Below are 12431 nucleotides of genomic sequence, written 5' to 3'. Positions count from 1 at the left end.
TCTCTTGCAAATCACTTAGGTGGTCTGTATTTCAGAGGATTTTCATTGTGGGACCTCCCTCTTGTCCAGCATGATGTTCTGTTATTGTTAGTATATTCTACATTGAAAGCTAACTCACAGTGGTGTTTTAATACATCTTGTTGTCTGGCTGGTTTTTGTGGGGGTTTTTTGTGAATGATGGAGCTGCAGCTAGGATAGCACTGCCCTACTGTCTGTCCACTTGCACTGATTTTCTATAACTTTGTTATGAAGTTGCTTAGCTACAGAAAAACTTGGTACAATACTTGCATGCAGATACAAACTTCAGCCTGCAAATCCTCAGTGTCCTGCAGTGTAGCTAAATAATGTTATTCCAGTTTGCAGGTGGGGAGACTGGATGTGTGAAAGCTGCACAGCCACTGGCAGCAAAACCAACGTTTATTGAGGAGTTCTTGTTTTACACTGTCCTGCTTGATGTCTTAGCCTTGCAGCCTTCCCCTGCCTTGTGTTTAAGGGGGCTTGTGATCTTGAATAGGGAGGGAAGAACCTGGCATTCTGGCACTAAAGAAACTGCATCCTGTTAGTCATCTTTAAGTTAAGAAATTTTTTTTCCTCCTATTTTTCCCTCTCCTTCCCATGTTGCTTCCATTTCTATTTTTTCAGATGTTTCTTGCCTTGTTCTATTGTTTTGTTCATTTTCCCAGCCTTCCTGCTCCATTTTTTTCCATTTGTCCCTTTCATCCATTTCAATAAACTATTATATTCATTATGTAAATACAAGGGAGCCCTTTTTCTCAGAGAAGATAGGAAAATTCTCCCTCTCATAAATACAAAAAAATGTGGAAACCATCCTCAGGATGCAGAGCAGAAGGGAGTCTGCTGACTTCCAACTGCAAGACCTCATTAAAATTAGTGGATTCCCTATCCTCTCAGCATAAGGAACATTGCTATTTGGGCTGACTTCCACAGCAACATCTGGGCCACTGATAAAATCAGTACTGGAGCATTGCTAGGTGAGCTCATGTTTTGTTAATGAAGTAATCTGCTGAAAGTGCATATATCATTTTTTAGTGCCACACACTTTCCTGCAGAGTGTCGTACTACTATTATAGGAGTTTTCCTTTGCAAGTGGGACTTAGAGAATTTCATTATAGTTTGTAATAATGTGCTTAGCTTGAACTGAATGCTTAAGAAATGCCACCTAAATTATAATTTTTAAAGACTTAAATGCTTCAGTAGTTCAATGCATTAAATGAGAAACACACTGAAAATAGCTTACTAGGACACCTGATATTCTCAGTAGCTTTGATGTTACTAAATATTTAGTGTGCTAGTATTGGTTTACTACATACATATAAATATATATATGTCCAAGATATGTCAAAGTTTGAGTGATCCCAGTGCTGAGCTAACTAACTAATAAAAGTGATCATGATCACAAACATCCGACTTCAGTGTGTTCTAGAATAAGTAAACAAAGGTTGGATGGAATCTACTGGTAGGGTATGTTCATTCAAACTTCATTATGAAATCCAGTCATCAAAGGAGGGAAAATGAAAACAGAGAGTTTCAGATGTGCATTGAAGTCTCTCTTCTTGTAAGTGCAGTTACAGATCTCTTGAACAGTCCAGTGTAGCCCTTGATTGTTGTTGAGCTTTGTCTTTTTTAATTTGCAAGCTTAATATTCTATTGTTTTTTCTGCCCTGAAAACTGGTGGCAAGTGTTCAGGCCGCCAGAACATTCCTAAATGAGGTTACAGGTGTGTGAAAGGGAAATTAAAATTGGCATAAAATACCTAGCTGCTTTGAGAGGGGTTCCAAAAAGAGTTTCCACAAAAGCAGAGAATGCATAAAGAGAAGTAATAGAAGTAAACAATGAGTCTTTCTGATTTAAAACTTTGTCCTTAAAACATTGAAGCTATTGGAGTTTTCTGAGTTTCTGAAATACTAACCTGCCACTGGTCTGAAAGCGAAGACTTCCTTGTTTGCCATTGTTTGGCTAATGATGAGAGGGAGTTTTGTTGATCTTTTCCATCTTACTGAGCTTGGGTAGGCAAATGCTTTGTAATTGAGCTGTGGCAGTCATTTGTAAAGTGTCATGTAGGAAAGGTGAGCAGACCCCATCTTTATCCCTTTTTCCCCTCCAGGAACTGTTGGAAAAAAATACAGTAGTGTTGTTGTGTTTGCAGGCAGAACATGCACAGCCTTGCATATTAAGGCAGGCACTTAGCCAGAAGCTTTGAATTATTGTACCCTGACATTACCCACTGTAACTTTTAGCACTCTGGGCCCATTACTTTGGCTTCCTGCCCAGTAATGTGCAATTTCCACTTACATAAGAAGATGTAGCAGGAGTAATGACTCCTTGGAGGAGGTGTTTTCTTTCCCAGCAAATCAGCCCAGGGCCAGCAGGTGTAAGTTTGTAGACACAGTCCAATAATGGCAGCCTGCACTGTTCTTCTCTGTTAATCCAGCAGTAGATGGAAACAAACAAATCTGCCTTTGCACACTTTTCACTATCCACTGACTGAACTACAAAATCAAGCTCCTGTAAATGGCTATGCAAAGCTCCATGACTTTCCTGGTTTTTGTTTGTTTGTTTTTTCTTTTCCAGGCACCCTAGAATGCACATAAGAACAGGGCTGATGGATGCCCATCTCTACTGTCTGAAGAAATACGTAGTAGACTTCCTTGTAGAAAACAGGTAAGAAACAAAGTAACGCACAAGGCAATAGCAGGTGTTTGCATCGATATTTGAGCCAGAGCTTTTGAAGAAAGATTTGTTTAATTACATTGGCTAGCATAAAATAGGAATGTAAAATAAACCAGTTTTCAGAATGTTTTTAACTACACCAAAAGAATGCCAAGCATTATGCCTGAGTTTCTTAAAAAAAAAACAAACCACAACTAAAATCCAGTAACAACATAAGTGAAAGCTAGAATTTTTTTACTCTTGTCTGCATCCCTTGTTTTCCTCATGTATCTGTGCTTTTTGGCTGCTCATTTTACTAGGGCTCCCCCATTGTTAGGGCTGTGAATACATTTCTGACCTTTGATTTCCCCCACCGCAGTCTGTTTTGGCCTTTGCAATTACCTTTTCTCTCCCCCTCCACATCCACCACCACTGCAGGTGGGCTATCTCTGTAGCATCCTATGGTTTTAGCTTGTGATGTCCCTCTGTCAAACCTCTGAGACCACCCACAGAGAGTAAGAAAAACATCCATTTATGGAAGTGAAGAAGGATCTTAGCTATAATATTTCATGAAAGAGACCAAAAAAACCCTCTGTTTATATTTAAAAAACAAACAAATGAACAACCCCCCTCACAGTAAGTAGCTCAGTTTTGAAATGATGTCCTGTTCCTGGACTCTGCAGCGCTCTCATGCTTGTAATATACATTGAATGCTCACTGACTTCTCAGGAGTTTTTCTGCTCTTTTAAATAAGACGAAAGATAAAGGGGATGACTAAGTGTTGTGTTCATAGTGTTTTTTCTTAGCAGATAAACTGACACGTAAAAAAAATATTGCAGGGGTTGGTATTTGTAGTAGACTTTACTATATACAAATCTGGTGATGCAGTGGGATACATGATTGAAAGAACTCTTCCAGAATAAGGTTCTGGGAGTGAGTTAAAATTCAGTGGAAAATATGTGTTAACCCCCAGGGCAGTTTCTTACCATACATAAGAATAAGCTTATCCAATAATATAACTGGTACATGGGGGCATTGTACAAGTCACTTTAGTTTCCATTTGTGTATGGGAACATGTCTGAAAGGTGATAAAGCTGCAGGAGCAGCAGATGCTTTAAATCTGGAATAAGCCATTTCTTCAGTGTATTTCAGAAAGTCAGTGACAGTTTGGACTTCTTGTATTTCCTGTGGTAGCATGAAACAGTGTTAATGCCTTTCTTTTGTCATAATACAATATGTCGGACTCATTTCTTGAAATCCTAGCCATGTAGTTTCTCTGGGATTAGACATTGCTGGAATATTAGACTTTTCACACATTCAGTTCTTTTTCCCTGGTATTTCATGCTGTTTTGAATATAGATCATAAGGTTTGTGGGACAAGGACAGTCTGTCTCAGACACGCCACAGTGTGACACAATGAGGCCTCTAAGCATAAATAGTGGTAACTTCAGACTTCGAGGCTTTGTGCTATTTCCATTGAAACTGGCAAGATCTTTGGCTTTGTCAGAGGCAGGATTTTACCTTGTGTTAACCAAAGCCAAAAAAGTGAAATCCTGCTCTGAACTCCTCCCGTTGCCCCTGTGTCCCTGTAGAACAAGTCTACTGCCTTTTTGCAAGTATGACCAGTTGGTTTTCTGTTTTTTATAGAGAGGTCATTCTCTGTCTTCACTGTTTTATGAAGCTGTGTTTCTTTTCTGTGACACCTCCATGACAAATACATAATTGCAGCAGCTAGAGAGCATTTCTTAAAACCTGATAGCAACATCTGACTTACAAATAGCAGGTAGCTCCTTCATTCTCTGTACTATACACATGCTGCTTATTCAGTCAATTGAGAGAGTCAGTTGCAGTAATGTGCTTAACTGGCAAAAATGGGGAATGGGACTCTTGCCACGAGGAATAACTTGGGCTTTCAGGCTTCTGGCATTGGTGGGTATTCGCAGCTTGTTTTTCTTCTCTGAGGAAGGGGAGGACAGTGCATACCCAAAGATCTTTCCATGTTTGGCAGCAGTGTGCCAGGACTTCTGAAAGACTCCATGGAATATTTTTCCCTGAAAAGTACTGACATCTACATAATTGTTTGGGTTTAAGGATTCTTTTTAATACTTTGTTTTTTAGTCCTGAGAGAACCTACAGTAAGGTTTTGCCTCTCTGCAATTCCACACCAGGACTGGAGAAGCTCAGATGCCTTGTTTAAGTTGTGCGTGTTTAAAACTAACAGCAGGGACTGAAGTGAACAGTGAAGCTCTTGTACCGTGCCAGGAAGTACTGACACAGTGTACTTCCTCAATATTACAATATTTACATTGTGTTAATATTTTTACAGCAGGGTTTGATGGCAGGCAGAACACCTTTTTTTCATTGTTTGTAGCTCAGGGAAGCATTTACATTTCTTTTCAAATTTTATTTTGACATAGAAGAACAGAAAGGATGTTGCTCAGCAGTAAAAACTTCAGATTCTACAACCATTCACCCTTTTGCAGAGGAAAATTGTGATAACTTCCAGGTCGTGGAATTACATGGAAACTAATGTGGTTATGTATGTGGGATCTGTTGCTCCAAATGGGAAAAAAGCCCAGTGTAGTCCCAGCTTAGCTGCAAAGATGTAGTTAAAATGGCAAGAGCAAGCTCTGCCCTCATGAATGTAGTCTGTGTATTGCTGCACCTGTAAGAGTAAATTAAATTCCTCCACTTTGATTGGATTAATATAGGTACTGTATGTAAATTCCAAAATCACTAGCAACTAATATGAAAATGGGAAAAAGTAATGTGAAATGGCTAAACCTTTGTCCAAGTATATCAATCTCACTTTGTTCAGCTCCAGAATGGAGTCGCAATACCAGGGTTTTACCAGCAGCTCAGCCACTGTCTTACTTTGTGGTACTGGACAGATCCTGTAATTTTTCCATGGACTTGTTTCCTCTTCTGGGTGGCATTGTTTGGAGAATAATCAGTATTTGCTTGGCAACAGTGAGATTCTACTATGGGGGGGGTTAGGAGACGTCAAAATACTGTTTGGAAGTCTGTAACTCAGCTCATAGTCCTTTAATACATTTTTATGAACTATTTTAAAAGGACTGAATAGTAGATTCTCCTCCCTGAAGTTTTATTGCACTATAGAAAACGAAACAAGTTCTTGAGTTTTAAAAAGCAGAGATCACTTAATGCCTTTGAATAAAAGCCAGAGGAAATGATCTGCTTGTTAGAACCCCCTCAAATATTTATGTCCAGACAAAAAAAAAAAAAAAAAAAAAAAAAAAAAAATTAAAAATCATGTTCATAGTGTTTAAATCTGAGGAATTTATTTTTCAGGGAATGAAACTGCTTTCTCTTTTCTCGAAGGGAAAAAATGCATTTTGGCAGTTAAAATCCCCATTTCCATTTATCTCACCCACTTGTTCAGTACTGGAGCCCAGTGAAATTGAGTCTTCAATGGTCCTACAGTCCTTCCCTGTCCCAGTCTACCAAGGTCAAATGCTCATGGTTCCACAGTGACTTGAGGAACAGCTGAAGAAACTCTTGCTCCTAGCATTTTGTTATTCCCAGCCAGTTGGAATTTACTCCTTCCCTTCTCTCCACACTCCTGCATTACTGGGGCAGGTTGATCATCCAAGTGCTCCCTAATAAGCTCCAAGCTGGAGTCAGGCCACATGGGTGCAAGTGGGAGCACTCGGAGCTCTGTCCAGGGACAAACACCATCATCCCTGCATCTGCAGCGGGTGCCCAGCACTGATGACATCTTGGTCTGTTCCTGCTAGACTCAGTAGAGGTCATGGGCTTTTACCTGAGGTCCCTGCTACCAAGCAAGTTTATCCTGTTTGAACAAGGGCTGTGACCTCAGTGTGAACAAGCAGCTTGTCCCTGGGGTTTTTATCTGCAGAGACCTTTGGTTCTTCCCCAGGTTCCTTTCTGCATCAGTGAAGCTGGAGTTGCTGAGGTTGGTCTTGGTTTGGCAGATGTACTGAGCTGTCTGCCATCTTTGAACAGGAGGGAGGTCAGTTAAAAATCTAAACTCTTTGTATTCAGGTGAGAGCTTTTCTTTCCTAAACATTTCCTTTCTCAGAATAAAGCTAACCTGAGGGCTTGGTAGGTGCCACACCTTGTGCTGTGGAGAAGACAGGTGAGCACAGGCCATGTGTGCTGCAGGAGCTGCTCTGCCAGCACAGGGCAGGGACAGTTGAAGGTGAACACCTGCACCGCATGATGAACTGCACGATATTGCTTTTCTTAAAATGATCATTACATGAGCTGAGCCAGAAGGCTAGACAGAAGCAGAGGCTGTAGCTGGCTGGGGGCACGGCTCCACCCCACAGCTGGCGGGCCTCACACCCCTGGGGCCCTGGGGTGGCAGCCAGCACAGTAGCCAGTCCCTTTTTTGGCACTCTCCTGAGTGCTAGGTTGGAATCCTGCCTCGCTGCTGCATTCAGGGCAGATGGAAGAAGAGAGTCCTTATTCCCTTTCCCCTGTGAACTTAATCTGTAGTGGAGGGCAGGATCTAGGCCTGTGCTTTTTGAGCCCAGCATGTTGCACAGGCATGCACTGATACTTCTTAACTGTGTGCTAGCAATTTTCTTACTAACAATCCCAGCAAAGCTGGTAGCAGAAGAAATGTGATCGAAGTGAAATTGCATGGTAGTTTGTGTTCAGTTTTTCCAGAGTATTTCTAAAGCTCTAGGCTGATGAAATAAGATACCTGGAGGAAGGTGAGGGGGGAGATAGATATAGAGCAGCCCCATCCCCTGTAAAGTTTCAATGTGGAAAGTACAAACTTGCTTTGGAAATTTAAATGTTTAAGATACGTTTCTCTATATATATCCTGTGTATATGCTCAGAAGCCTATGTAAAATGCTTTTATACTACATGTATTCATGAATGATGTGTTCCCAGTCAGTTGTGCAGGTACAGATACCAGCATTTGTTATATATGTAAGGATTTCACCCAACTCACAGCAGATCGTAGACATGTGCAGGCTGCTATTTTCACCTCTCACTGAGGTAGACCAGAAAACATGAAGGGAGATCAGGGCTCAGTATGTGGTCCTACTTACTAAGTTACCTCCCAAAAATTACTCCTGTAAAATTTCATCAGTGCAGAGCATGTAATGAACATGCTAATCAAACCTTAGTTACAGGTTGGGCACATGAAAAGCTACATTTAAAAATAAAAACTTTGCAAAGTTAAGCACTTGGCAGTTTGGAAGTGCCACAGCTGAGGCTACCTGTGCAACCTTTTACTTCTGTATGTGCCATATATTAGAGTAGTCTCCATTTAAGTGACTCAGTACTTTCTTTTTTTGCCCCCTCTGTGACCATTGCTTCATTTATTGCCCGAGATGCTCACTGAAGGAGCTACAGTTCAATATTTTATGTAACTTCTGTAGCTCAGGCGGAGGCCACCAGCCCTGTTTGCCGCTTAAAACCTGTTCTGAAGATACAGTAAATACTTCCCTTTTGGATTCTTGGTGCTCATTGGTGATACTCTAATGCTTTGCACACACTTCATTAACTGTCTCTCCAGCACTCCTATTAGTGAAGTAGTGGTCTTTCCCCATTCTGAAAGGGTGAAACTAAGGCACCCAGGAGCTGAAGTTTGAAGCATCTTTGTCTTAACTATGCCATTTTTCAGTAAGAAATGTTACGCAGAGAGTTCTGAACACTGAAAGATATTTTTTTTCTTGATGATAGCTGTCACAGGCTGACCCTGATCAAATCAAAAGCAGGCTATCAGTGGCAACCTGCAGAAATTAGATTTATGTTCTTTATTCAGCAGCATCTGTAAACTCCTCTGACAGAAGGAAATTTAAAAAAAAATAATCTGTTCTTCAGGCATCATTAATTTGCCTTAAATATTAGCAGCTCTTTTCTCCTTTCACAGCCCTCTGTCTTGTACATTTAACACACATGTTCTAATAAATGAGGCAGGCATTCTTCTGCCTCATTACACAACCTTGATTCATCCCTAGGGCATAGTCCATCTTTACAGTGGGTGAGGAAGAGATTGAGTTTGAGGAGAGAGGAAAAGTAGGTGAGTGTGTTTTTAAGGATTGTGTCATAATATGTACACACGATGACTTAATTAAGGCTATATAAGCAATATAGCTCTAGCTTTTCTTAATTTGAGTGCCCAAACTTTTAAGGGTGGGTGTGTGTGTATATATATATGTTTATATATGTGACACTTTTACAATTGTTAAAATGAGGCTACTGTGACTCTTGCTAATGGAGCTGTTATCAACATAGATTTAGCACCTTTCAGGTCAGCCACCAGAAGGAGATGGGATGCTCTAAACTTCAAAGAATATCCAGGTCAGCATTTGGAACCTTGGCTTGGAGTGTACTCTGCGGTAGAGTAGTGCATGAGCAGTTCAATTACGTTGCAGAGAGAGAGAATGGAGCATGGTCAGAGCAGAAGGACTCATAAAATTTTGCTGCAAAACAGGTCTCTTCCCAGCATGTGCAAACAGTGTTTTTTCAGACTTAGCTTGATGTAGTATGGGCACTTTTTATGTTTACAAATGTAACGCTCTGGTGAAAAGACAACCTTGTGCCAAATTGCAAGCATGGAAGTGCAAGAGCTTTCCATGAGAGCAGTTGTAATATTCTAAACATGGACAAAACAAAGTATTTTTCCATAATTTTGTTCTTGGAAATAGTTAAGAATTTTTGATGAAGCCATCAAAAAAAAAAATAATTGGCTGGAGGCAAACACCTGGCATGGGTAATTTCAGCCAAAACAGTTGGCAAAGTTTACCAACAGATGAAGACAGAAACTTACAATAGGAAGTGCTGGGTGGTTTATCTATGGGCACCCCAACTGCACCACCTCTGAAAGCTACTCATCTCAGTTTTTATGAAGGCAGGTGCCCCTGTGTGTTTACTCAGATGTTATGGCTACTCTGTTATGCATCAGAGTGGCAACTGCTTTGTCTAACATAAGGAGATCCTTGGACTTGCTTTCAAAGGATTATTTAAAGCGAAGTTGACAGCACACGTCTTCCTTTTAAGCCATAGACCCTTTCACATACTTTTGTAGTGTCCTTCCCTTTTTTCCCCCCCTCTTTTCCTCCAAAAAGCAAAAATTTTTATTGTATTTAGTAATGTTTTGCAAATAACTATTTTGTCCTGAATCTAGTACTTCTAAATTATTGGGTGTAGAAAAAGCCACTGTTTCCCTTGTACAGTCACCTGGGAAGAGGGCAGCTCTGTTTGTGGCCAAAAGGAATGATGTGTGGTACTGGAAAGGCAAGAATAATAAACAGCAGCACTGTGGTCACTTTGAAAGGTCTTAGTAAGCATTTGCAGTGCCTTGTCCTGGGAATGCTGAGTGCTAACATCTTGCTTGCCACCAGGGAAATCCACTTTCCCTGAGGAGCCCTCCTCTTCGGGTGCACCCCACAAGAGGCTGAGCTGGGGCTAAGGAAACAAATCAGCTCTTCTGCAGTTCTTCCAGCACTGGAGAGCTGCCTGCCGGAATGTGCCAGTAGGAAAACTCTTCTCTGAACTAAGCAAATTTGCAGTAAGCTTTATAGCTGAAGTCAGTCCGATTTGTTTGCAAAGTTAAACACTGGGTTTTGGTGGGGTTTGGGTTGTTTTGTTGGGTTTTTTTTAACTGCTAAAATAAATAAGAGCAAATCTTGTGAGGTCATAGAGCTCTGCCTTTCCAAACTGCATCAGCTGCAGTCCCAGAGCAAGCTTCTCTTCTCAGCTCCCCTCTGCTGTGTCCAGAAAGCCTCTGCTGGGCCAGCATTAGGAGGGGACAGAAAGGTTTTCTGTCTCAGTGTTCTGTGCTGAGATGTGTGGCCGTGAGCAGAGCTGCAGTGGAGCCACCCTTCTCCTACCCCCATCAATGGCAGGGGCAGTATGAGAATTTTGAAAAGTGGAGGTGTAAGTGGCTGGGTCTGAAGCTCCTGCTTGGTTGGCTGTGTGCTATGCTGTACACAAAGGCCCCTGCAGGTTTATATTAAGGTGCTGCCCAGACTAAACCAGTGCATTTTTTTCTTTTTCCCCTCTAAATGCCTTTTTATCATTCAGGCTGTCACCTGTGTTTCCTGGCAAGGGCTGCTGGCTGGGGGAGGTCTGGCAGAGCTGAACACCCAGCTTTGGTGGTCTTTGTGTGGCTGCCTGAAAGATGGCTTAAAACAGAACCTGCTCTGTGAATACCTGCGAGTTAACATGTGTCAGCCGTGTGGCTGGAAGGTTTCTCCCTTGCTGTAAAGAGAGATTTTTATAATGAATACTTTCCTTGTGATTAAAATGAGTAAATAAACAAATAGCTCCTGCAGGAAGTATACTGTGTGAAGACAGGGCAAATAGATTAATAGATTGTAGCTTTCCAAACAAGAAAAAGAAAAGGGAAAAAAAAACCCCAAGCAAACCCAAGCTCCTTGGTGCATTTAATCTATTAGAATGTGAAATAGCAATTTATCTTTCCCATTTCATTTCCTTGTCAAACATATCCAGCTGTTGGAGCTTTCTCTGCTCCCTATTAGAAATGTCAAGACTTGAAATTTGTTGGTGTCCTCCTCCTCCAGAGTATCATTACTGTTATCATCTTTCCATGGTACCTATCAAGCTCACTCCTGAAGCCTCAGGGGAAAAAACCCTAATGATCCAAACTAGGTTTAAACAAATAATGATTTTCAGCAAATCATTTCCATAATAAATACCATTCCTTTCCCTGTTAGCAGATTACCAGAGAACTGACATATATTGGGATGTGCTGAAGTAGAGTTGATTAATTTAATGAACAATGGCAGATCTTTCTGGGAGACTACAATATGCCATAGTGGCCATGTGCCTGAGATACTCAAAGCATTCTTGCTCACATCACAGTATTCTATGCATGCAAGCTGCTCCTAATGAAAATTTTTCTGAAGTAAATTTTAAAAGTTTTTAATTTTACCATCTAGCTGTAATTTACAGCATCAAATAATGACCATTTGGATCCCCTGTGAAAAGTGAATGTAGGGAGGACATGAAAAAGGTCATTCAAATGTCAATGCAAGTATTATAGAATCACAGAAAAAATTAGGTTGGGGAAGAACCTCTAGCAGTCTGTAGTCCAACCTCTTGCTCAAGTAAGTGTAGCTTTTGTGTTGCTCAGGGCTTTTTTTGCAGTTGAGTTTTGAAAATCTCCAAGGATGGAAACTGGGCCTTGTCCCAGGACTATACCCCTCACTGAGACATTCTTTTCTTTATGTCCCAACTGGAATTTCCCTTGTTGCAACTTGTGTGCATTGCTTCTTGCCCTTTTACTGTTCACCTTTTGGAAAAATCTGGCTGTCTTCTCTATCGCTTCACTTTTGGTAGTGGAAAACTATAATCAGATTCCTCTGCAGCCTTCTCCAGGCTGAACAAACCCGGCTCCCCCAGCTTTTCCTCCTGTGTCATGTGCTCCTGGCCCTCTTGGTGGCCTCATCTGAGCTTGCTCTGATCTGATAATAAACATTAAAAATTGTTAACTATTTTTTCCACTGTTTCAGGCAGTTGCAGTTTCCTGGGTTAGCCTTCAGTCAAACTGGCTTTTGTCTTTATACATGGGGATTTTGAACCAAGGAGGAACGATGATTCTCGTATCCATTTATGTGCACTTTTTTTTTCCTTAGATCCTTGGCAGCTAGACAGTGTCACCCTAAGCATTCTTCCATCAGTGCAGTACATTTTCTTTCACATAGCACTGCTTGCATGTAAGATCATACTTGGGGTGAAATTATTATCTTACATGTCATGTTACAAGTGCCACAGTAAAGAAATGTCCTACA

General features: G+C 41.0%; 1 protein-coding gene across 6 annotated transcripts in view; it reads left to right on the top strand.

The window, feature by feature from the left end:
* HECTD3 (HECT domain E3 ubiquitin protein ligase 3) overlaps positions 1-12431 on the top strand; it is a 125416-nt gene that overhangs the window by 73733 nt on the left and 39252 nt on the right. For all 6 annotated transcript variants that reach the window (XM_051624572.1, XM_051624569.1, XM_051624567.1 and 3 more), the window contains one exon: positions 2593-2682. In XM_051624572.1, coding sequence (XP_051480532.1) covers positions 2593-2682 — 90 coding nt within the window. The remainder of the gene's footprint in view (positions 1-2592; positions 2683-12431) is intronic.

The sequence above is a fragment of the Apus apus genome, chromosome 7 (assembly GCF_020740795.1).
Source record: "Apus apus isolate bApuApu2 chromosome 7, bApuApu2.pri.cur, whole genome shotgun sequence".
Classification (NCBI taxonomy): domain Eukaryota; kingdom Metazoa; phylum Chordata; class Aves; order Apodiformes; family Apodidae; genus Apus; species Apus apus.
This window is presented reverse-complemented; position numbering and strand designations above follow the sequence as displayed.